The sequence below is a fragment of the Mustela putorius genome, unplaced genomic scaffold (assembly GCF_011764305.1).
Source record: "Mustela putorius furo isolate JIRA1106 unplaced genomic scaffold, ASM1176430v1.1 tig00003988_pilon_pilon_pilon, whole genome shotgun sequence".
NCBI classification, from domain to species: Eukaryota; Metazoa; Chordata; class Mammalia; order Carnivora; family Mustelidae; genus Mustela; species Mustela putorius.
Window position 1 is genome coordinate 16,724,141 of NW_025422127.1, and position 27,166 is coordinate 16,751,306.

The 27,166-nt window shown below is 40.4% G+C and overlaps 1 protein-coding gene across 39 annotated transcripts in view; it reads left to right on the top strand.

The window, feature by feature from the left end:
* Positions 1–27,166, top strand: part of CACNA1C (calcium voltage-gated channel subunit alpha1 C) — a 735,043-nt gene that overhangs the window by 502,941 nt on the left and 204,936 nt on the right. For all 39 annotated transcript variants that reach the window (XM_045071752.1, XM_045071757.1, XM_045071772.1 and 36 more), the window contains exon 6: positions 22,099–22,257. In XM_045071752.1, the coding sequence (XP_044927687.1) occupies positions 22,099–22,257 (159 nt within the window). The remainder of the gene's footprint in view (positions 1–22,098; positions 22,258–27,166) is intronic.

Here is a 27,166-nt window from a genome sequence, read left to right on the forward strand (position 1 = left end):
CCCAAGGGGATCTTAAATCCCTAAAGGGATCTAAAACCAAAATGAGGGACCTTAAATCACTTACAAGGCTACTTGATACAAGGACAGGGGCAGGTGCCTAAGTCCATCCCTCTCTCTACTTCTCCCTAGAAGGGACCAGAAGCTGCCCATCCCACTGCCCATCCCATGCAGAAATCCTGCCTGCAGCTTAGGTCCCTTCTCTGCCACTTCCTTTTACTAAAACAAGAAACCTTGTTCTCTGCATTCCTTCCATGGTGCCATTCCTGAGTGGGAAAGGACTTTAGATATCTGATCCAACCAAGTTTCCATTTTACAGATGAGAACACTGCAACCAGACATCTTAAATGACCTTCTCAAGGTCATACAGTTCCCTGGTGGCAGGCAGACAGGACCCAATTCCTACACCACCTGTAAGAAGACTGATGGATGTCATGATGGGATGTTCCGGTTTTGTACAGTCTTTGGGGTTCCCAGAGCTCCCTCGCACACATTGGTTCACAGACACCCCAAGAGGGAAGCCTGAGGGAATGTCTGTGCTCCCTCCCACTTTCCTGCTCCAGACAGCCTGCCGTCTTTCAATCGCCAACACAGAGCGGACCCTAGGGAGGACAGCTATAAACAGCACGTCCTCTTAACTTTCCAGACAGGTTGGCTGGCCTGCTTTGCTCTGAGGAGTCTGATGTCAGCTCCCTGGTGTTGGCATTCCTTGCATACCAGAAACAGAACAGAACTTAGAACAGGGTCCCGCCCCAGTCCCCCAAAACCTGTCATGTTCAAGGCAGATAGGAGTTGAGGCCCACCCTCTCCCATGCACCCCCTCTTCTGATTTGGGAGCTCCTGACCCCTCCTTTCCAGATGCCCCAGAAGAGGAGGTCAGGGGCACAGTTACAACAGCAGCTCTGCGGCCAACCTCTCTGTTCCTGGCTTCACATTGCTTCAGTTTCTCTCTCTACAAAGTGAGATTAGTGATGAATGTTCCACGGATGAGGATGAGGTTTTACCTCTCAAGCTCCAGGAGCTTCTAGCAACAGAGATCCCTTTAAATCCACCTCTTGAAGAGAAACGTTATGGATTGCAATGAGCCACGGCATCAGGTAGTAAGGAAAAGAAAATGATCCAAATGCAGCAAAACAAGTTATTTTAAACAATGAGCATATTTCAAAAGTTCCAGGCCCTGTTGCCATGGTGTTTCACTGAAAGATTATTGAATATCAATAACAGGATCTGACTAAACCAGGAAAATCTCTATTATTTGGTGTTGTACATACACTAGCTTAAAAAATAATAGTGACAAAGAATGCATCCAATCACACAATAACTTCTCATATTTACTAAAGGAGAGCGCAGACATTCCCCCATGATGAAAATGTCCCTTTTTGACTTAAGAACAAAATGTAGGTGGTGATAAATGGTAGGGTTACCACCAACTAAAGGCAATATTCAGCATCAGTGCAAGGCTTTCAGACAGACTGCAACGGATTTATTGGCTGATTTATCAGCCCGGTGGTCCAGGAAGGCAGGGACATTATCCCTAATTTATAGATAGGCAAATACAGTCCCAAGCGCTTCTCCCAGAATAATGAACAGAGATGGGTTCAGACTATTTTCCAAGTCAGGAATACTCCCGGTAGGACACAGGTCACTGTGGTTTGGAGGAGGGCACACTTCCCATCAGGGTGCTCCATATGGCTTTCAAGACTGAGGACAATTAATAGTTAAGACATTGGCTTATTTATGTTTCGATGGCTGGTGAACCTCCTTGGTTTCAGAGGCTGATGAGAAATGGTACCATTGCCACCTACGGACTTGGAGAAAGTGGGAGGCACTCTGGGTCTGCAGGTGAAGAAACCAGGGGATCTAAGTCTGGCCATTGAGGTGATCTTACTGTTTAATCTCTGACCTTCATTAACCCTAAAATTCTTCTGGGCTGTATCATCCTGTACTTCAGTGGCAGAGAATAGAACTAACCTGAGAATTTCTTTTTTTAATCACTAATTCTACATGTAGTCATCGACAGGGCAGGACCTTTGGCAAATCCCTTCTATCTTTCAGCTCCCAGCACATTAACAATCAGGTCAAAGGTGGGAGAAGTAAGCCAACTTTATTTATTTATTTATTTATTTATAAAGATTTTATTTATTTATTTGACAGAGAGAGAGTACAAGCAGGCAGAGCAGCTGGCAGAGGGAGAAGAAGCAGGCTCCCTGCTGAGCAGAGAGCCCGACATGGGGCTCAATCCCAGGACCTTGGGATCGTGACCTGAACCAAAGGCAGATGCTTAACTGACTGAGCCACCCAAGTGTCCTAGTCAATAATATTTATTAAACACTGATCTTGTGCCCAGGATTATGGCAGGTGGCAGCTCATAGAAGAAGAGCTTCCTAAACTCAGGAAGCTCCATGAATTATTCTGTTTTGTGCCTGGCCCTTTCCTGGAGATCCCTAAACATGAAAAAACAGCCAGCAGCAAGATGACTGTAACCTACTTTAAAATAATGATAATAATAAAGGCCACTTAGGCTTATAAGTGACCCATGCTTTACAGTGCTGGAAGAAAAAAATGAGGGATTAGAAAATGAAGATACAGTGGGGTCAGTGTCCCATAAAATGATCGATATACAGAGCATGAACCCCAGGTACCTGTTATTCTTGGTTTGTTCCCTGCTGCTGATCCGTGACAATTAGTAGGTGAGGACATACATAGACAGTGAAGTTCTACTACCTGAGTTCAAATTCTCAGAGCCACCACTTACTAGCTATATGCCTGCATTTCCTAATCTATAAAATGGAGGTTAAAAATGCATTTACTGGGGCACCTGGGTGGCTCAGTAGGTTAAAGCCTCTACCTTCGGCTCGGGTCATGATCCCAGGGTCTTGGGATCGAGCCCCGCATCAGGTTCTCTGCTCAGTGGGGAGCCTGCTTCTCCCTCTCTCTCTGCCTGCCTCTCTGCCTACTTGTGATCTCTATCAAATAAGTAAATAAAATTTAAAAATAAAACTGCATTTACTTCATGGAGTTCTTGTGAAGATTAAATAAATAAATGCTCATAAAGCATTTAGAAATGTGCTCCACAGATAAGAAGCATTCAGCGAATATTAGCTATTCGTATTCCTGTGGGTTCAACTCTTTACCTATGTCAGGCTCCAAGTTGGACTAGTTAGAGGAAGGGGAACTTCTACAGTTGATTTTTAAAAATTAACTTTAATGAAGTATAATTTACATTCAATAAAATTCATATATCTAAATTGTGTATCATCACAAATGTAATAACCTAACAATAGGATAATTTCATTTACCCAACCTCCCATCCTCTGTGATTGTTATATGTCTCTTTTTACTTACACATATATTTAAACCCCATCTTACAGTGTTTATATATATATGTATTTTTTGCTTAAAGCAGTCAGTTATCTTTTAAGTAGATCATGATCTACAGATCCTAGTTTCCTTCTGGTTTCATTTCCCCTCATCCTGAAGGACATCCCTTAGGATTTATAAGACACAGATCTGTTGCTCAGTTCAGAGATCAGAATTCTCTTGCTTTTGTTTATCTGAAAATGTCTTTATGCCATCCTCTTTTTGAGGAATATTTTAGCTGGATATACAATCCTGTTTGACACTTTTTTTTTCTCTCAGAACTATAAAGATGCTATTACATTTTTTTCTGGCCTCCATTGTCTCTGATGAAAAGTCATCAATTTTCTTATCATTGGTTCCCCTGTACATGTTTCTTTTTTTATCTGCTTTCTAGATGTCTTTGGCTTTTAGCAGTTAACTACAATGTATCTTGTGGTTTTAATTATATTTTTTCTACTTGGAGTTCACTGAACTTTTCAGATTCATTCATAAATTGAAGGCTTTCATCAAGTTTGGGGAATTTGAGGCCATTATTTCTTCAAATATCTATGTTTTTTTTCCTCCAATCTCATACTTCCCTTTCTAAGACTACAATTTATGCTTAGGTTAAGTGATTTTGTATTATCTCATTGGTCCCTGAGGCTTTGTTCAGTTTTCTTCAGGTGTTTTATTTTTTGTCTGTTTCATAGATTAAATAATTTCTATTGATTATTCTTCCAGTTAACTCACTTTTTCCTCTGCTGTCTTCATCTTCATCAAGTGTATTCAATAAATTTTTCATTTCAGTTACTCTTTATAGGATCTACATTTGATTTCTTTCTATGTTTTCATTTTATCTGTGAAATTCCCTATCTGTTCTCTCTTTAAACCCATATACTTATTTAATTCTTTTAATATACTTTTCTTTAATTCTTTAAATATTTTCTTTTTAAATTTTTTTAAAATTTTTTCAGTTTTCCAAGATTCATTGTTTATGCACCACACCAAGTGCTCCATGAATATGTGCCCTCCTTAATACCCACCAGGCTCTTTAAAGTATTAGCCTTACTTTAGGGTAGGTTACTTATTCCAGGTGTACTTTCTAGTGTCTCAGTTAGTTTCCAAGGGTATTAATAAAATATTAATTAGACATCTCCACTATGGCAGACCCAGAATGCCATCCTACAGACACTGTTCTTTCCTTAACACTGCTTAACCTGTAGTATTGTTTTCTGCTTTGCCCTATAACAGCTGTTATTTGATAGCCCTTGGTGGTCTCACTATGTACAGGCATGACCCAACACTAAGCCAGGGACACACAGGCAACGCCTACACAAACTTCTAGAGCTACTTATCTACCCAGCTGCCTCCTCTCTGATGTCACACCACAACCACTACAGCTGCCCAAATTATGATCTGATCTCTGCCTTCTCAAATCAGTGGGGTTGCTGTGGTCTGTCTGCTTGGACTGTAGCTCTTGGTGCTACAGTGAGGAATTGTTGCCAGTCACAGAATTGTGGTGTTTACCTCATGAGTTTTAATTCTCTCAGGGATTATAGCCCTATGCTGCTTTATGTCCACTTTCTGAAAATAATTACCTCATATTTTTGCCCAGTTTTTTAATGTTTATGATAGAAGGGCTCATCTGCTACAAGTTTCTCCAAAAGCTAGTAATGGAAGTATACTTGATTTTTAAATCTCAAAATTAATTATTCCTAACTATGTTAGCAGATGTAAAGTATTCCCTAAACGTTATATAAATTATATATGAGATTATTTCTTATGTAATATATAATATAATTCTGTTATATTATAAAAATTATGTATTAATTCATTTGTCACACATTTACTGAGGACTTACTGTATATAAGGCACAGTGATAGTTGGAAGAAGAAAAGGTACTAGATCTTTCTTAAGATAATTAGAAAATAACCCAACAAATTTTAGATCCAGAGTGGGCTTTCTCATCCAATATTCACTTTTAAAGATGTTGAAACCTAGACCCAATAAGGTGACATAACTGCCAAGGTCACACGGCTATTAGAGGCAGAAGAGAAAATAGTCTGGAATTTTTTCCAGTAAATCTGAAATCTCTTCAAACAAAACAAAACACTAAGCATAATGCTTGGAGATTTTCTCCTATGAAGAAGATTTGATCAGTGCCAAAGCCTTTATTGATTCACTAGTGATTGAGCCAGAATGGGAAATAAATAAGTCTGGAATCCAAAGAACATTTTGTTTGAATTTCATAGAAAGATTGACTTTAGTGTAGAGTCACCATAAGTTGGCATCAATAAACAAACTTGTTTGTTAAACTCCACCTCAGAAACAGCTGGGGAAGAGAAAGCTGTGAGTTGCCTGGGTATAATAGTGTTTGTTGGATAAAGAGAGAGATATAATTAGGACTATCAGAGTAACTCATCCAACTCGACAACTATATAGTAAGCATGTCCCATTTGCCACCTGAATCATGAAGACATTTTTCAATTTTCCTAAAATCTGCACTTTTATACATTTCTGAAAGGAGTAAGAATCAGGAGCCAAACCACCACTCCCTCCTGTTTAATCTTATTATGGTATTTCAGTCTGTAATTAGTCCACAGAAACTTCACTCCAATAAGCTCTCTCCAGGGTCTAGGATTTATTTGAGTAGCAGAGGTTTTCCAACCCTTTTTAATATGTCCATGTACTCAAAGTCCCAGTTACCTGGATCTGAGGTGGTGGTGATAGTAAGGAAAATTGTAATGAAGGGACTTCCCTACATGACTTTTCCCTAGATGACTTCTCCATTCCCAAATGGCACATGAGGTAATTTAGATCGACTGTCCTACTGAGGAAAACTAGAAAGGCTGAATAAAATAATCTAAATCTCTTTTCTGAAACTTGAAAAAAAAATGCCCGAAAAAAACAAATTATCAGTCTTCTCTGGAGAAAGATAACATCATCAAAGTTCTCAAGTTATTTTGAAAAACAACTTTACAAAAATAAGGTCTAACCCACAATACAAAATAAGTAGGCACACAGAAAGACAAGATAACAGGAATGAAAATGAGTAGAAACTGTGGACAATAGAAATAAGCCCAAAGGGGATCCAGATATTGGAATTATCAGATATAGACTTGAAAATATTTGTATTTATTATATTCAAAAATATCAAAGACAAGATAGATTATTTTCTAGAAAACCAGAAGATATTGGAAAAGAGCCAAATGTAAGGTTAGTTATGGAGAATACAACAGCAAATATAAAATATTCAGTGAATGGACTTAAGAAGATTTAGTACAGCTGAAAACAGAACAGTTGAACTATTGAGAAATCAGGGGAAAATACTGAGAACGAATCACAGAGAATCAAAAGAATGGGAAATGCAGAAAATAATGTAAAAGATTGGAGAATAAATGTTGAATTTAATGACATTTTTTTCCTACACCTATTGATAGATGCATGATTTTTTTTTGTTAGAAAAAAAATACTTTCTAACATGACACTGAAGCATAATATAGTGTTTACCTAGATGTAGGAGGGGGTACTACCAGGTAGGGGCATGAGTGGGACTTCTATAGAGCTGGTGATATTATATTTCTTGACCCGAGTGAGAGTTACGTGGTTTTATTTTGTGATAAATTATACTCTGTAACTGCTTTCTTTTTTGCACTTTTCTATATGTATGCTGTACTTCACAATTTTTCTTAAAAAGGTTTAAAGCAAAAGAAAAAGTGCAGGCCCAGGCATCTACATCATTGGCGAGTACCAAAAGAAGTCTGTTTCCTATCCTGCCTGTAGCAGAAAGATAGAGTTGGTCACCAGTAGTGGGACAGCATAGATAGGGGTGGCAAATCATGATCCCAATGACTCCCAATGGATTAGAGTTGTCATGAGAGAGATATTGTTGAGAGGAATTGCAAGGCCCCATCTGGGACAGGAGGAAAAGAGGCCATGATGGATAACAACATCTGCCATAGCACAGAGTCAGAGAATAGTGCAGTATATCTGCCTTTTTGCCTGAATAGTAGCTAACGGTTGAGGTTTTAAGGTAAACTCAGCTTAGCTTTTAATTCCAGCTCCAGATGTGTCTTATTAGACAAGTTATCTGTCTTGCCTAACTCTCAATTCATTTATCTTTACCAATATCATCGGAGAAATGAAATGATATATGTAAAGCACTTAGCACAGTAACCACCACAGGCTGAGTCCTCAAGAAATGGTAACTGATATTATCATTATTGTTCACTTTGGAACATCTTGTCTCCATTTTGCCTTATTTGTTTTCTTTCAATATCAGGATCTTTTAAAATACTTTTCCTCTCTGAGGTTCTCTTTCTAACCCATATTAACAACCCATATTGCTAATACAAAAAATTAATTCAACATGAAGGTTGATATTTTAATTACTCTTAGAGTTTTTAATTTATTAGGCAACAGAATATTTGCCATCCCTTTTCTAGAACAACAGTCCCCTTTTGGTGTTCATCAAATCACTTGTGAGATACATAAATATATTAATATGGAAAGGTTAAATTAAAAAGAAATGGAACCCTCTAATGAATAAAGACATTTTAATAAGAACATGTAAAAAAAAATAAAACTTGAGACTCTAGGAAAGCTATCTAGACTAGACTTCTTCCCTTCATAGGAAAACTCTCTTCCAATAAGAAAATACATCAGGTACCCTTGAACCTCAGTGTGATAAACTTCCTCCTTAACCCAAGAGAGAACTACCTGTCTTCCTAGTTCTAGACCTATATTTTTTAATATATTTTTATTATAAGCTTGTAGACCATTAAAAACCAATGTAAAACCATTGGCCAGGGGCACCTGGGTGGCTCAGTGGGTTAAGCCTCTGCCTTCGGCTCAGGTCATGATCTCAGGATCCTGGGATCGAATCCCGCATTGGGCTCTCTGCTCGGCAGGGAGTCTGCTTCCTCCTTTCTCTCTCTCTGCCTTCCTCTCTGCCTACTTGTGACCTCTGTCAAATAAATAAATAAAATCTTTAAAAAAAAATTGGCCAAATGAAGGCACAAAACATGATCTGTGAGATTTATCATACCTCTTATTTCTAGCCAGCCCAAGCTGGTTCATGTGAATCAGAAGTAAGCTTTAGACCAATAATCACAACCTGATGATGTTGATGATGATGGTAGTCACAACCAGAAATGCCAATTTCTGGAGCATTCATTTTTTTTTAAAAAGATTTTATTTTAGTTTATTTGACAGAGAGAGAGAGAGAGATCACAAGTGGGCAGAGAGGCAGGCAGAGAGAGAAGAGGAAGCAGGCTCCCCGCCAAGCAGAGAGCCTGATGTGGGGCTCAACCCCAGGACCCTGAGATCAGGACCTGAGCCAAAGGCAGAGGCTTAACCAACTGAGCCACCCAGTAGCATTCATTTTTAAACATCAATAAGGGATGACTTTGGAAGATGAGGACCAACTCTGAGCCTTTAGGAGGAAGTGAATGAATTTCCTGAAAAAAAACAGAGTTAGACACAGCCACACAAGGGGTGGAAGGCTTACTGAATAAAAGAGCAGAAGGAAGCTTCATCCTCTGACACAGCTCACATGTACATTCCTCTTCCTCCATTATGCTCCCACAGTTCTTTGGACAAAATTCTTAGGAACATTGTCACCCACTTCTGCACTTTGCTGTTTCTGTGTCTGCCTCTCCATCTAGCTTACAGCTATTCATGGGCAGCAACTGCATTTCTCTGTCTTCATAATATTCTCCAGATTAAAAGAGATCTAGAAGGAAGGGAGGAGAAGGAAAGCAAAGAACTAACTGTGGATGTGGAAGAACTACAGGTGTACACCCATCACAGACACAAGTGGGGAGAGAGTTTCAGAAAGAAGGGAGTAATCAATGGCATCAAATGGGCCAATGAAAATAATGGTCATGGCAAAGGCATGGGTTGGCCAGTTGGTGACCATAAGTAACCTTTAAAAATGCAAGCTTGGTAAGAGTGGTAATGATACAGGCTGTACTATCAAGAGGGAAAATTGACGCAGAGCTCTTCCTTCCTGTAATGTTGCAGGACTGGGTCACAATCATCCAAGTCCTTTCCATAACTCTGTTAGATAGCTTTTATTGTTACTGGAAGGAGACACTAGCATAAATCACTTCTGCTCCCTAGCAGCTCAGTGTAGGTGTATGTCTCTCTGTCTAGAAAAATAAAATAAAATAAAAATGTATTTTCATTTCATTTTTTAAAGAATCCTATAGGACACTGATATCAATTAGTGTGTGTAGTTTCTGTATCCAATGCTGACTTCACACACTTTACCTATCACACTAATTACTTGACAAGAGTGTTGTGACAAGGATCACTCTACCCCAGTGAAAATCCAATACCTGCTTAAGAGCATCTCATACTTCAGCAAGGCTTGGTGAGATTGCCTCGACCTCCCAGGATGACCAACAGGCTCTTCGGCCTTGCTTCCCAAAGTGTGGTCAGTGGAGCCACAGCTTCAGTATCACCCAGACCTGGTCAGAAATACAGAATTCAGGCTCCACCCCACATGGCCTGAATCAGAATCTGCATTTTAACAGATTCTGTGTTAAATAAATTTTAATCTGTTTTAGAGTTCCACTGATAGCCTGACAATGCTTACAGTAATAATGGTGTTTACTACCAGTGACACATTGTTCTGAATCTTTGTTGTGAACTGACTTGTTTAGTCCTCACAGCAAATTTGTGAGGTAGGTACTATCATCGTCCTTACATTAAGATGAGATCAAATAGCGTGTCCAAGGTCACTTGTCTGAGAAGTGGTGGAGCCAGGATTCAACCCGGTCATTTGGCTCCAAGGGTCCATATGCTTTAACCACTGCACTGCACTATCTTTTCCCCCTACCCTTTTCTCCTCCACCTTGCAATTAGCAGGGTATTTCATGGGCGCTCAATAGGTTCACAAGTAAGGGATGCAAAGTTGTGTGTAGTATCCTGGAGAAAGGCAAACTTGGCCCTTAAAAAGAAGAGCTTTCTACTGTCTGGGTATACCAGTTGCTCTTTGTTAGAGAAGAGGAGCTCCTCTGATAACATTTCTACCAGGGGAAACTTAGAGAGAAGTAGCTGAAGAAGGAAAGCCTCATTCTAGATTCTCCTCCTAGAAGATGTTGGTATTTTATCTAAATTTCTTCAATGTCTGTGTCCCAGGTCCAAGGTGATTCAAGTCTAGGGACAGCATGGGGCTTGATGGGCATGGTAGGAACAATAATCTACTTGAGCACCTGTTTTAATGGAAATATATTCCTTTTAGACAGCATCCAGTTCTGAGATTAGGCTTGTGAGGAAGCTTAGAATTGGCTCACCATGTAATGACTCTGTCATTTTCTTTAAATTTGGTTAAGTTTGTTGGAAAGTACAGAAGGCATACCACACTTTGGTGGGACCAAACTCTCAGTTGAGCATCATCCAGCTAATCAGACTTCTGGATTAAGTCGCATGTTTTTCTGCCCACCATTCTGCAAAGAGAGGATAGCCAGCTTAAATCAAGGAATTGTTTTCTAAACTCCTGGGTGTGGCCTATATTGAGGACAGTCCTGACTCCTCCCTCAGACTTGGACACGGGGATATGACTTCTTTAAAATGCCCTGACACATTGCAGGGTCCTGAGTCAACAACAAAACCATCAGTAACTCCATCAGAAAGTGCTGACTGTATCAAGAATGCGGTCGGCCCCATTTTAGAACCTTATCCAGGTTTGAGATTGGTGGGACATCTCTTTCCATCTAGGCTTCCTGGGTTGGTGGCATGTTATGTGGGGCCACAAATCCCTCTTCAGTTATATCAAGTCAATCAAATGCTTGGTGGTAAAAGTGGTCTCCAAAAGATCCAGCAGAGCAGGACAGGCATACCTCAGAGACATTTGTAGGTTCAGTTCCAGACCACCAAAATATGGTGAATATTGTAATAAAATGACCCAAATTAATTTTTTGGTGTGAAATACACATAAAAATTATGTTTACACCATACTGTAGACTATTAAGTATGTATTAACATTATGTCTAAAAAATACAATGTATATACATTAATTTAAAATTTTTAAATTAAATTAAAACAATTTAAAAATTGTTAAAATATGCCAACCATCATCTGAGCTTTCAGCAAGTTGTTGTCTTTTTGCTGGTAAAGGGTCTCACCTCTACACTGATGGCCACTGACTGATCAGAGTGGTGGTTGCTGAAGGTTGGGGTGGCTGTAGCAATTTCTTCAAATAAGATAATGATGACATTTGCTACAATTGATTGACTTTTCCTTTCATGAACAATTTCTCTATAGCTTGTGATACTCTGATAACATTTTCCACATAGTAAAAGCTCTTTCAAAATTGGAGTCCATCCTTTCAAATCCTGCTGCTGCTCTATCAGTTTATGTAATATTTCTAAGTCCTTAGCTGTCATTTCAGCAGTCTTCATGGCATCTTCACCAGGAGTAGATTCCATTCAAGAAGCCACTGTCCTTGTTCATGAGAAGCAGCTCCTCATCTGTTCAAGTGTTATCACAAGATTGCAGCCATTCAGTCATATCTTCAGACTCCACTTCTAGCTCTCTTGCTCTTTCCACCACATCTGCAATTACTTCCTCTGAAGTCTTGACTCCCTCAAAGTCAGCAGTGAAGGTTGGAACCAACTTCTTCCGAACCCTTTTTAATGTTGATTTTTTTACCTCTTTCTGTGAATCACAGATGTTCAAAATGGCATCTAGAATGGTAAATCCTTTTCAGAAGGTTTTCAATATACTCTTCCCAGATCCATCTGAGGAATCACCATCGATGGGAGCTATAGTTTTATAAAATGTATTTCTTAAATTGCAAAACCTGGAAGTTGAATTTACTCTTTGATCCACAGGTGGCAAAATGGATGTTCAGTTAGTAGTCATGAAAACATTAATTTCATTCTATGTCTGCATTAGAGTTCTTGGGTGACCAGGTACATTGTTAGTAAGCAGTGATATTTTGAAAGGAATCTTTTTTTTCTGGGCAGTAGTTCTCAACAGTGGACCTAAAATATTTAGTAAACCGTATTGTCAACAGATAATGCTGTCATCCAAGGTTTGCTTTTCCATTTATAGAGCACAGACTATATTTAGCATAATTTTTGTGGGCCATAGGATGGTAAATGAGCATTGGTTTAACTTAAAATCATCAGCTGCATTAGCCCCTAAAAGAGTCAACCAGTCCTTTGAAGTTTTGAAGCCAGGCATTGACTTCTCCTTTCTAGTTATCAAAGTCTAGAAGGCATCTTCCAATATGAGACTGTTCTGTCCACATTGAAAATTTGTTGTTTAGTGTAGCCACCTTCATTAATGATCTTGGCTAGATCTTCTGATAACTCACTGCAGCTTCTACATCAACACTCTGCTGCTTCACCTTGCATTTTTATATTATGGAGATGGATTCTCTCCTTAAACCCCATGAATCAAGCTCTTCTAGCCTCAGACTTTTCTTCTGCATCTTCCTTACCTCTTTCAGCCTTCACGGAAGTAAAGAGACTTAGGGCCTTGCTCTGGATTAGGCTTTGGTTTAAAGGAATGTGGCTAGTGATATCTTCTCTCCAGGCCACCAGAACTTTCTTATCAGTGATAAGCCTATTTCACTTTCTTATCATTCATGCATTCACTGGAATAGCACTTTTAATTTCCTTCAAGAACATTTCCTTTGCTTTCACAACCTGGCTGTTAGATGTGAGAGGTATGGCTTTCAGCCTCTCAGCTTTGGACACGCCTTTCTCTCTAAGCTTAATCATTGCTAGCTTTTGATTTAAAGGGAGGGAGAGAGACACATGATTCTTCCTTTCACTTAAACATTTAGAGGCCATTGTAGGATGTTAATTGGCCTAATTTCAATATTGTTGTGTTTCACAGAACATTTACTAATTAAGTTTGCCATCTTATATAGGTAGGGTTCATGGAACCCCAAAACAATTACAATAGTACGTCAAAGATCACTGATCTCATTGATCACAGATGACCATAACAAATATAATAATAGTGAAAACATTTAAAAAATTGTGAACATTACCAAAATGTGACACAGAGACACAAAATGAGCAAAAGGCTGCTGTGAAAATGGCACAAATAGATTTGGTCAGTGCAGGCCTATCATAAAACTTTATTTAAAAAAATAAATCAAATAAATAAATAAATAAATAAATAAATAAAGCAAGCAAGCAGTATCTACCGAGTGCAGTAGAGCAAAGCACAATAAAACCTCTGTTCTATTGACCCAGTTCCCCGCCTTCCTTTGCTCTGTGGCTAGGCTGAGGATTATTTCCTCCATTTTACAAATGAGGAAGTTGTCAGGAGAGCCTTTCTCACCGTGCTTCCTGAATTTTTCTCTCTGAAAGTGAAAGTGATTTCTGGTTCCCCACACTTCAAACAGAAGTAGTAAACTGGTTATCTCCTTCCAGTAATGTTTTTTAAGAGGCAGAACAAAGTCAAGGGAAAAGCATGAGGCAGGGCAGGAGAGCCATAGGTCTTTCCACAGCTGTTCAGGCAACCTTCCTCAGCTGGAACTTACAGACCCCTCTGCCTGGACTTGTCTACCTGCCCACTCACTTGGCAAGATTCTCTTCCTCTTAGGGAAGCCGTCCTCTACCATCCCTGCCCAAGGATGATCCTTGCCGTAACTTGTTCTCTTCCCTTAAAGCTCTAAACAAGTTTTTGATTATTTATTGATTATGTGATTGTTTGATTCATGTTTGGCTTCCATTACAAGCTCCGTGAGGACAATGCCTACAGAGCTCTTATATACCACTTTATCCCCAACCCTAGCATAACAGGTGGCCCATAAAGCATAGCTTGATAAATATCCTTTGAATGAGTGAAAATTTAAGTAGCAAGTTAGGTGATCCCAAAATCCTCTTCCTGTTCTGACAAACTGTGAGTCTATCTATGAGAAACTTTTACCTCCCACCACCACACTAAACCCAAACCAAACTCTTTTCCTAGTTTAGTGATTCTCATCATTATTTCCTTATTGATTCTATGATCAGGATTTCTTGATCATTTTTATTGCCTTCTGAGTGCTTGGCTGGAGCCATGGAGTCTGGAAAGTTGGGACATGAAATGTACATTCCTAGCCACCATCACCAACAAAAATAGCTGTAAGTTAAAGCAGAAACTAGACAATGAAATCAGACTAACATTAGCAAAGATCTCCAATTTGGGGGTCTTCAATTATTTCTCTCTTTCCTCTTATTTTACACTAGAGTGACTTGAAAGTTGAGTTCAAAAGAAGGAGCATGGGAATAGAGTTTATATGGCCTGTTGGTCTAGCACTTGATCAGACAACCTTTCTGCACATTACTTTTCAGCCCCAGTAACTTTTCATTTCCTTCCTCAGGCTCTTGCTCACAAAGTCATTTTCAAACTCTCTCCTGATGTGACCCCTGGGGCCCTGTGAAGAACAATTCATCACCAAAGCAGGACTTAGTGAAGATGCTCTTTTATAAAACAAAAGATTGTGATATGTCCTCAGCCTTGTATCCATCACAGTAAACCCATCTCATAATGGGTGTGGAAGCTTGGGCACTTTCAGGCCAATCTCAACACTGTCTTCAGGAGAGATGCCAGGTTTTGCTTTCCATAACTGAATGATGGTTCCTCTTAATCTTTTAAGGAGAAACAGGATGTTTTATGTACTCAGATCTTCTAAGCCTTTCCTAACCTGGAATTTTCAGTTTGAACCCCTAAAGTTATACAGGCAATTGTCCAGGACTTAACAGAAACATAAGAGAGAGAAAAGGAAAAGCCATACACATCAACTAAGCCCCATCTCTGTCCTTTTCTTAAATTCAGCATTGGATGGTGGCACTTCCCAAAGTCCCGTCTCCCTGGGAGGTCTGGCAGCAGGCATTTTGGGAGATTTTCCTTCCACCAAGAGGTTACCTGACATGAACTGCAAATTATCAGACACTGGATTTCAAGATTATATGTTTAATCCCTGTGTGGAACTATATGTTGCAAATTTTCTGGTATAGTTCTCATATCAAACATTATCCCCATAAGTATATGTATATTTGTCAGCTCTCATAACCTGATGTGAGGCTAGGAAAATAAACTCATCCTGTTTGTGAGCCTTTACTGATCTTGTGTTCACAGGACATTTTCCAGCAGTTGCTTCACCTAGGTAAGCCTAAGGCCCATTTACTTCCACCAGCATGAGCAGCCACCCCTGAAGAAGGGCCTAGCAATTGCTTATCTGCCATAAGCATGGCTTATCTGAGAAGAACACTTGGGTGGAGAAATGCTGATGTGTTTTCCAAATTAGAGCTTGAGCTAAAGGAGCCATTTCTGGGACAGCTGTGAGCCAGTTCCAAAGAGAAGATATTAAGCATCTGGGGCTTAAGAGCCAAATTCTGTATGATGGAATGGAAAGAAAGCATTCTGGCCCAATCTTTCACACACCAGCCTGACTTCTGCCATCCAAGGCTGGCTGTGAGGAAAGTAGGTAGGAACTAGAAGCCTTTCCTGGACTGGCCTTGGAAATATCTGGGCTCTCCTGGAAGCAGGGCCTAGGCTCCCCACCTTTGCTGCCAATGTTGCAAGCATGTGTTAGTGCTTTACAGACACAGAATTTAGAGACTGAAAGCCACACTGTAGGTGGTATGGGGAAGCATCTAACACAATGGCAAAGCCCACAGGCTCTGGGCTATGCCTGGCCCTGTACCCCACACCATTCACCAGCTGTGTACATATTGGAAAGTCATTTAATCTCTCTGGGATTTGCTTTTCTCATCTGTAAAATACAGTTAATAACAACACCTATTTCAGGACACCTGGATGGTTAAGTGTCTGCCTTTAGCTCAGGTCATGATCCCAAGGTCCTGGGATTGAATCTACCTTTGGGCTCCTTCCTGAGCAGGGAGCCAGTTTCTCCCTCTGCCTGCCCTTCCCCCTGCTTGTGCTCTCTCTCTCTCTGACAAATAAATAAAATCTTAAAAAAAAAAAACAAAACAAACCTACTTCATAAGTTGCCAGGAGGAAATGGAATAATCCAAGCAGAGTGTTGAGAGCTGCACCTGACCCACACACGGCAGTATCTTCAGAACAGCTTAACAAGAAAATAGGAGGCTTTGGTGTGCCTAAGCAATTCTTCACCCCATGGCTGAATGTCCACAAAGCACCTCCTTCAAGAACTTATTCAGTCAATGATTGGACACACCTGAGATGGAGAGCCAACTATTATTTAAATTCTATTTAGTTAACATAGAGTGTATTATTAGTTTCAGGTGTAGAATCTAGAGATTCATCAGTTGCATATAGCACCCAGTGCTCATTAGTTACCCCATCTCCCACCCCTCTCCCCTCCAGCAACCTTGTTTGTTCCCTAGAGTTAAGAGTCTCTTACAGTTTGTCACCCTCTCTGATTTCATCTTATTTTATTTTTCCTTCCCTTCCCCTATGCTCACCTGTTTTGTTTCTTAAATTCCACATATGAATGAAATCATATGGTATGTCTTCCTATGACTGACTGACTTATTTCTGTTAGCATAATATCCTCTAGTTCCACTCACGTGATTGCAAATGGCAAGATTTCATTCTTTCTGATGGCTGAGTCATATTCCTGTATGTGTGCATGTACCACATCTTCTTTATCCATTCATCTGTTGACAGGCAGACATCTGGGCTCTTTCCATGTTTTGGCTATTCCACTACCTCTTAAAACATCCCACTCCTCTTCAGATAGGTCTGGTTTTTTGATAGTTTTCATATCTGTTGAATCTAAATCTTTCTTGGAAATTTCCAAGCTCGTCCTGGTTCCATGTGTATGGTTATATCAAACTCATCTAATTCCTCTTCCTCAAAATAGCAGTTTAAGTAATGTGAAAATCATTGATATCACCCTTCCTGCCTGTGCCTTTCCCATTCCATGATTCTTATCTTTTCCTGACAATACATCTTCAGTTTCATCTAAAGATTATTGAATGACATTGTCTCCAATTCTTTCATCATTATGCTTTTTTTTTTGAGGCAGCCTGTGCTTACAAATGTGATTTATCTCCATGTGCATTGAGTCACTACTATGTGCTGAGATACAAAGATGAGAAGATGGAATGAGGCTGCAGGGAATGGTGGAAGAGCATATGCTAAGATAGGAAGGCATGAAGCCAAAGAACTTCAGACAGTTCAGTGTATTCCTGGAATGTAAGGTGTAAACTGGAATTGGATGCAATGAAACTACAAAAGGAGACAAGTGGGTTTTACCTGTAGGCGATAAGGGTCATCAAAGGACTTTTCATCGGGGGGACAAGACATTCTGGTTTGTCCTTTAGCATGAGATTTCTAACTGCAGCAAAAGATCGAATAAAACTGGACATAAAGAGACATTAATGGAATGAAGAACACCAAGAAGATAAAGAAGAGGGGCGCCTGGGTGACTCAGTGGATTTAGCCTCTGCCTTCCGGTCCCATGTCCGGCTCTCTGCTCAGCGGAGACCCTTCTTCCCTTCTCTCTCTGCCTGCCTCTCTGCCTACTTGTGATCTCTGTCTGTCAAATAGATAAATAAATCTTTTTAAAAAAAAAAAAGAAAAGAAAGAAGAAGAAGAAGAAGAAGAAAACAAGTCATGAACAAAAATGTCCAAAATATGTGCCCAATGCTAAACGTGCTTATCTCTGGGTGGTGGAATAAGGGATGATTACCTTCTACTTTTTGCTTCCCATGTTTTGTAATTTCTCTGTCATAGCTATTTTCTATTTTCTCTATGATTTTCTATTTTTCCTATGATACATGATTTTTCGTATGTTAGTTATGTAGTAAATATAAGTCATTCTTGTCTAAAGACACTTCAAAATCAAACTGTGTGAGTTGGTAACCAGTTAGAGGGAAGAGCCTCAGGAATCAGTTTCTGGCCTGGGTGCTCAGGTGGGTGGTACTGCCCCTGGCTGAGATGGGGCAAGGGAACAGAGCAGTACTGCAGAACTCTGACAGTATGCCTTATGGTGGGAAGGAAGCCCACTGGCTCCTGTGGCTTCCTGTTGACCTCTCTGTAACCCACTCATTAATCTTTGCCTGAGTTTGCAAGCCCCTGAAACTTACTTGTCCATTCACATCCTTACCTGTATAGCAGACTCCATTGCAGCAAAGGCCATCAGAGCGCCGTGATAGCAAGAGCATTTACTTAGATTGAAAGTTGTGTCCCTCCTTCAATAAATACTCACTGAGTGCCTTCCATGGGCTCAACACCAAGCTGGGCATCAGTGCTAAGCTGGTGAAAAGAGCAGGCAGTTCCTGTCTTCACAAAACTCAGCCCAGTGTGAAGGACAGATAAAAATGCATAAAGACCACTTACTGGACATATAATTCCAAAGTGAGACTAATGCTCCAAAGGAAGGGAAATGGTTCCAAGGAGATATATAAGAGAGGAAATTTCTCTGTCTGGGAGCCTGGGGAAGGATCTGCAGAAAGAGAGATGCTTGGGTTGAGAGATGAAGGCTACATAGGAGGTAACCATGGGAAAGACTTTCAGGCTGAGGGAACAGCAGGCTTCACAGCCCCGTGGCAGGGAGGCACAGGCATACCTTGTTTGATTACACTTCACACTATTGTGCTTGCAGATGTTACTTGTTTTTTTGTTTTTTTGTTTTTTTTAATTGAAGGTTTGTGGTACCCCTGCATCCAGCAAATCCATCAAGCCATTTTCCTGGCAATGTTGTGTCTCTGTGTCACACTTGGGTTATTCTCACAATATTTCAAACTTTTTTTTTTATTATTTTATGTGTCATGGTGGTTTGTAATCAGTGATTAGGACTCACTGAAAGCTCAGATGATGGTGAGCATTGTTTTGCAAGAAAGTATTTTGTAATTAAGGTGTATATGTTGGTTTTTTAGAGATAATGCTATTGCATACTTAATAGATTCCAGCATCATGTAAACTTAACTTTTACATGCCCTGGGAAAGACAAACATGCACTTGATTTGCTTTAATGCAATATTCCTTTCATTGCTATGGTCTGGAACTGAACCCTCAAGATCTCTGAGATCTGCCAGTATGGCATATTTGAGGCAAAAAGAAAAGCTGTTTTGACGAGGAGCACAGAAAGTGAGGATGCAGGGGATGGGAGTGGGTGGAGAAATAGATAGGGGTCCAGTCCTTGTGCCACATTGAAGGGCACAAGAGAGACTCTGGTCTTTATTCTAAGAGCAGAACCTCTGGCCACAGCACAAAGGAGAGGTTCCCATTCTGTGTATCCCACCACTTTCTCACCAGCCCAGGCTATGGAACCGAAGGCCTGATAACAAAAGCTCACTGGTGGCCTGGGTAGGCAGCATTGGGAGACCTCCCTCCCCCTTCAGTGAGCAGCACTTAGAGTGTTCCCCCGCCAGCAGACACCTCTGAAACTTGTTTTTGCAGTTCAGTTTTCAACTTCTTCCATGGGTTCGCATACTTTACCACTAATGTGTGTACAACTTGCTAATTAATGAAATCATTTGGATCTGAAAACATCTTGTTCTAATGGGAGGCTGCAAGGCACTCTCATTAATTCACAGGTAAAATTATTCCAGCTTTTCTCTTCTTTTTTTTCCCTCTCCCCATCTTGGCTCAATAACTGGGGAGAATTCCTCTAATTAGCCTTGAGAAAAATTACTCCACCAATCACAGAACACCAGCGGCTGCCTTGGGATCTGGGGAGAGGGTGACCCAGACTTTGTTTATCCAGTGCAGAAGGACTGTGGGTGAATGCAAAGGTGAAACTCCCAATGCACAGAGCAGGGGAAGGATATCCACAGTTGGTAGGCCACATCAGGTGGAGACGCTAAAAGTGCCCTGTGTGGTGTGATGCACAGGTGGGTGTCCTATCATATGTATGTCAAAGGCGGCCACAGGTTTTCTGCACAATTAGCCTCCATTTAAGGAAGGACAATATGCCCCCCCACCACGTCTCTCCTAGGAGATGAAGACTTGGTGTTATCACTGTTGACAGAAAGCTTTCTTTGAACTGGGGGTAATCTGGGGGTGACTTGCTGGTAACTCTCCACCATTTTGCAAATGAAAACTTGTAACATCCCTTTTAAACAAAGAGCATTCTTGGTGTCATTTATGATTGAGCTTATAAGTTAGGGGGGGCCATCAAAAAAAAATGAAATCTTGCCATTTGCAACAACATGGATGGGACTAGAGGGTATTATGCTAAGTGAAATAAGTCAATCAGAGAAAGAAAATTATCATATGATCTCACTGAAACATGGAATTTAAGAAACAGAGCAGAGGATCATAGGGGAAGGGAGGGGAAAAAAATGAAACAAGACGAAATCAGAAAGGGAAACAAACCATAAAAGACTCATAATCATGGGAAACAAACTGAGGGTTGCTGGAGGAGAGGGGGGTGGAGGGATGGGGTAACGGGGTGATGGACATTGGAGAGGGTATGTGTTGTAATGAGCCCTGGATGTTATAGAAGACTGATGAATCAGACCTCTACCCCTGAAACAAATAATACATTGTATGTTAATTAATTGAATTTAAATTTTTTAAATAGAATTAAAAATTCTCTTTTACTTACAGTTCCTCCAACTATCCTTATCCTAACACACAAACTTTTTTTTCGACATTCTTAGATGATGAACAACTTGACCAAGAAACTATTTTTAAAGTAAAGTATAAATAAACATACTATCATTTCCAAATGCTGTCCAAAGACATCAGGGGAATTTATTCTAGATATATTAGCCCTGCCTATAACTATAAAGTAAACATGTCCTGAAATCTTGAAAAAAATTTTTTTAATTAAATTAAAATTTTTAAAAAGCTAAAAGAGAGAGAGAGAAAGCAGGAAAAAAATATAAAAGTTAGGGAGTCCTTTTTCCCATAAGACAGCAGTATAAGCCTATAGACTTTTGGAGTTCACTGACAAGACCCATGTGCTAAACAGGATTTTTCATTTACTTTTTTTTTTTTTTTCCTGACTGGATCTGGGTACTTTCAGTTTTTTTTGTGGTAATGTATCCATTTCAAAATTTGCCATTATAACCACTTTAAGTGTATGGTCCAGTGGCACTAAGTATATTCACATTGTACAATCATCACCACCATCTATCTCTGGAAGTTTTTCATCTTTCCAAATGGAAAGTACATACCCATTAATCATGAACTCCCTTCACTGGGGTTTTTGAATGGAAGGCTATAATGTTCTTCAGACTTGGGTCCTGAGGGAGAGGCCTGGTCAGAAATCTGTAGGAAGAAAGGTCCACTCATGTAGTCCTTAGAGAGAAGCCCACAGAGGTCTCACCACCTACATGTATCCTGAGATATGAATAAGTTTCAACAAAGGAAGTCCTACCCTCCCAGATGCCTGGCAACCAGATTTTTGTTTTCCAGCAGGTGGGTCAGCCATTGGCTCTAGTAATCTCACCTGTGATAAGCAAGTCTTTGCAGGGCTATCTCTAGTCAAAATTAACTCTTACTATAGTGAGATGCTGGTCTGGGACAAAAAGATGTTACGATATTAGAAAATTGGATAGTTCTGGATAAAACAATATGTTCTTCCCCTTAGAAGCACAGCATCTGCCAGTCCTTTCATTTGGATGTGCCTCTGAGAAAGATCTGGAGTCAGGCCAACCTAGATATCAATCCCTACTCTGTCACTCACTGACTGTGTGACCTTAAGCCTCACTTTCCTCATCTAAAAAATGGGGCTTGTGATACATCACTGGTAAAGTTGCTAAGAAAATTGCATGAGATTACATCAGTATGGCATCCAAGATAGCATTTGGTTCAATAAATGGAAACTGATGTGCTCACTGTTACTGTCTGATTTTGTCATTGCAGGCCTCCAGGTGGTTCTGAATTCCATTATCAAGGCTATGGTGCCCCTGCTGCATATTGCCCTGTTAGTGCTGTTTGTCATCATCATCTACGCCATCATCGGCCTGGAGCTCTTCATGGGGAAAATGCATAAGACCTGCTACAACCAGGAAGGCATAGCAGGTAAGGGAAGATGCCCAGTGGTCAGCTCTCAAGAAGCTTCCCTGGCTTGTTGCTACTTTCCTTGTAATGGGGTGAACAGCCACCATGTGATCACTGGCGCTAGGGAAGGCCCCCTCCATTCAGGTACTCATCTTTCCATTCTGTGGAATGAGAGGCAGAGGTTGGTATTATTTTCCTCTTAGTTACTTTCTTTCTAATAAAATAGGTCTTTGTTAAAACAGTTAATTGCAAGTTTCCGTCCAGCACTACTAAATGGTTAAATGAGCTGTGTGAATCAAGAAGCATCACCTAGACAACCTGGAGTATTTTAAGAATCAGAACTGATGTAATGAGCATGTATATCTCTGTCCATTGGTCCTTCAGTGTCACTTGTCATCCAAAGCCCTTCCACGAAAGCAGCTTTGCCAGCAGCCAGTAGATGTCTCCATCCCAACCCTGGGTTCTGTGCACCCTTGGCTCTTCTGTGCTGTGTTTTCTGCTTCTCTCTTCATAGGCCTGACAGATGCTGGCCCCCTGACACAGGGTGTGGTGGAGGGGGAGCTTCTTGAGACTTCTCTCCCCATGGTCTTTCCATAAATCAGTATATTTAACAAGAAATGCTGAACTATTAGGCACTTCTCTGAATAGGACTAAAATTTTGGCTTATGGGATATATTACAAACTTTTGTCTTAGGTTACTAAAATCTCAGTGGTGCCTTTAAAAAAAAAATCATTTAAACAGGAATTGACAGAACTTCTCAGAAGACATGTAAAATAGTTTAAAACAAAAACTTGTTGAAAAAAAATACTTCCCCCCTAAAAGGATTAGAAGTGTTAAATTTATGTGATTGTTTTTTCCAACAACCAGATCTTTCATCTTGATTTTTGACATCTTGGTAGAGAAAGGGGAGACATCTGTCTGAAGCTTTAAAAGATAACTCATTTCTCTCCATCTGTACTGCTTCTCCTTCCCATTCAGCCCAGGCATTAAATTAAATTTGACCCCTCTTGCTTTACGATGGTGAGGAGGGACAGATCTGCACAACAAGGAATGACATAGGCTATTCATATTCAGAAATCAAAATAGAGTACCTGATCTAGAGGGTCTGGTTTAACTGGGTGGATTGACTGGGTATTTGTAGTTTCTAAATCACCACTACGTGACCATAGTCCTAAAACAACAACAACAACAACAAAACCCCATAAACCTATGATTACAGATTCACACCATTGTTTTTACTTTTTTGATAAGGAGTCTATTTAAGAGACCATTTTTTCACTCTGGAGAGAACTTCCTAATTATTTGAGCCATAATTGTATAAAATAAACTGTCGGGGCACCTGGGTGGCTTAGAGGGTTAGGCCTCTGCCTTCGGCTTCAGTCATGGTCTCAGGGTCCTGGGACCAAGTCCCGCATTGGGCTAAGGAGGCTCAGCAGAGAACCTGTCCCCCACCCCCTCTCTCTGCCTGCCTCTCTGCCTATGGGTGATCTCTCTGTCAAATATATAAATAAAATCTTTTTAAAAAAATAAATTAAATAAACTGTCATGTTTAAAAAAAACCAAGTTCTTTAATATTAGGACAGATCTTGCCTTCAGTTAAAATTCTGAGATTTTCAGCTTTGTTTAGAGGAATACCAAATAATGCAATGAGTAGCATTTTTCCCTTGAATTCAAATCCTTCTTGCTCAGTTTAGTCTATAGCCAGCCCTAAACCAATAAATTTATGTTAATTGTGTAGCTTTGTTAGAGCTCATTCTAAGTCCCACTTAAGAGCTGGACCGTTAATCTCTAAAGTTTACGCAGTGTATTGAAATGATCAGTGACTCTTTAGACTCAAACTCCTCAGGGTGTCATAGGGAGGTTGAGTGTCAAAGACCCCAAGAGCAGGTGTGTGTGATGGTATGGCTCTCACCAACAGCATGCCAAGAGGCAGGAAGAGAATGAAATGGTGAATTTCTGCCATAGAGCTAATGATAGCAACCTTATCCTGTAACCAACCACTTACCTAGGGAGCACAGCTCCCAGAGCTGCACATAGCTTCTATCAATCCTGCTGAGAAAACAGCAAAAGTACATTTTTCACTGGTGGCAAGATCCTCTAAGGGCCTGTGCTAACAAGCAACCCTGAATGTTGGAAGTCACTGGGCTTTGTTATCAGACCTGCAGTGGCCTCAACCAGCAAGAAAATGACGGGCACGATAAACAAAGGAGACACAAGATAGGATGCTCTTCTCTGAACCGCAGCTGCAGAGTCTGGTGAAACAGCCACCAATGGCCTGCCAGTGCTTATAGCAGCCTCCCCACTCTTAGGATAAGGACCAGAACTGGCCTCACCAATTGGAATGGCCTTTTTAGAACTGTATTGTTTTCCATTCTTGATTTAAAAAACAAACAAAAAACAGGACTAGGAGAAATTCTTGGGATGTCGCCTTCATCCTACCAGAAGATGCATCAGATTATTTAGCGGTGGGATTTACCTTCACCCCACAAGTCAGAAGGGGAGTTAGCTGCCATGGTGAAAAGGACCATCAGCCTGGGGATCCAGGGTGTCAGAAAACAGACACTGAGAGAAGTGTTCCAGAGAGAGGAGCCATGCCAGCTCCAGGAAGGTGACCTCACTCTGTGTGGAGCCAAGCGCCCTGCTGGGAAGAGGTGCTGAGGACACCTGGCTGTAGATGCCTCTTCACTCAACACTCTGCAATCAGGAGCTTTTGGAGCTCCTCCTTCCTAAATCTGCCATCTGATGACAAATCCAGGGCCCCACTCCATCCTTCCCAACAGAACATGAAACCACAGTCATCAGAGCCTCTTCCACCTACATAGTGACTAAACTAATGAGAAGGGAAAAAAAAGTATGGGATTCTGGACTTACTCCATGCAGTCATAGAGGAGACCAAAAACCTGCAATCTTTGAAACCAACCCCCATGTTGGTTTTGGAGAGTTTTATACCACCTTTGGAATAGGTGATGTTTTTCATAAACATCAGACTTTGTGTTGAATTACCATATTTTCCTACCAATTTAGATTATACAAAAGTGTTTGTGAGCCTTTGTGATAAAGGAATTTAGATCAAATTCTTCTTGTTGCACTCTAAGACTTTTTCTCACACTGGGAATTTTATGTGCTTGTAGATTGTAGGACACATAAGATTTTGAGCCATGCTTTGGCTGAAGAAAGCTCTGGAGCTGGCTGGGTAGACCATAATTCAGCCTGTAGGCTGCCCTTCCAGTTCCCTGTAGAGGTGGTCTCTGAAGAGGCAATTTTTCTCTGATCCCAGAGGCATCTGCAAGGCGCCTTCCTAGTTCCTCAACAGACACATCACCATATGCCGGCACCTTTTGTTTCTGGCTGTCCCATCTGTTTGATGGCACTCTGAGCCAGGCCACTCTGAATCGTTCTCCCAAGCACACTAATTACCCCTGAGACTGGCAAAGAATTGGTTGGTTCAAACCTAGAAATGAAATCACTCTCATTGTATTCACTCCTTAAAGTTGGGTCCTAAAAAAGTAATTGATTTTGTCTTTGGTGATTTCTCCTTGGAACCCCTAACTGGCAATCTCCCAGGATTTCATGTTTTTGTTGGTATTAACTGCTTTTCTAAAATCTCTCCTAATCTTTGCCTCCATTCTTTTACCACAAACTTAATTTGGTCTTTCCAGAATGATTCTACTTCACTTCTGTTTTAAAGCATAAGGCCTACATCTTTGTTTCTTTCTCCTACATTTGTTCCTGCTTTCCTCCCTAGGGCTTCATGACTCTGCAGAAGAAAACCAACACAATTTTCATGTTCAAACTAATTTCCCCCCTCCTTCAAGTGCATGTCGCAAGGACCTGCTGATGTGTGTGTGTTCACATTTTTCAAGTGTTCCCTTCAGTGCTTTTTATAGATACCTATTTTTACCAGATCATCATTGCTTCTTAATTGTTCTCAAATCTTTTTTTATTGTTGTTCAAGATAGTTTAAAATAGCAGTGGTGTTTGAGCCTTTAGATAATCTCTCTGAACCTCATCCTTTTATTATGATGATGATGATGATGATTAATGAGATCCCTTCCCCTTGATGCCGTTTTCCTTTCAGCATATACTTTTCTATAAAACCCCAAAGGTGGTGGGTATTAAGGTGGGCACGTATTGCATGGAGCACTGGGTGTGGTGCAAAAACAATGAATACTGTTACGCTGAAAAGAAATTAAAAAAAAAAAAAACACCAAAAGATGTTTTTCTTCCTTGAGGACACTCAGCATTCACTTTAGCAACCTTCACTTTTGCCTTATTTTTGCCTGTTTCAGAAATAGAGAGCACAGGAAAGGCTGTCAGATGAGCAGTGACAACACAATGATTAACAACATCTTTATTCACTAGAAGGCAAAACAGGAGAAAAAGAAATGCAAGTTTTTCCTCCGTTTTTTCACCTTCTCTTTTGCTCCCATCTTCTATATCATTCCAGCACTTTTATCACAGTGACTGAACATATCACAGTAGAAAGTCATCACCAGAACGGGTGAGAAACCCAACAGAACATATAATGTATTTAGTTCTTGGTTTCCCAGTTTCTCAATTTTTTAGGTGTTTTTTGCCCACTTTTTTATGCATTCTTTAGGGTTGGGATTGATTTCTGAGTTTCCCTCTTTTTCTAGCCTCCCGTTGTTTAAACTCACAGCCAAATCTCCAAAGACTTTAAAAATTCAGAAGTCACAAAAAATTAACTAGAGTTCAGTTCCAGGAGCAGAACCCTACTGGGAACCAGAACCTGGAGTCAGGAAATGGGGTGGACACTGTCATTCCCTCAAACAGTTCAGGGACCAGTGGTGCAGACCTTTACACCTTGGTCATCACACAAAGACCCACACACAACCTGAAGTACCAGGCCAAGGATAAGCCAGGAAGCATGGTTCACAAAAGCCCAAATCTGGAAATAATCCAAATGTC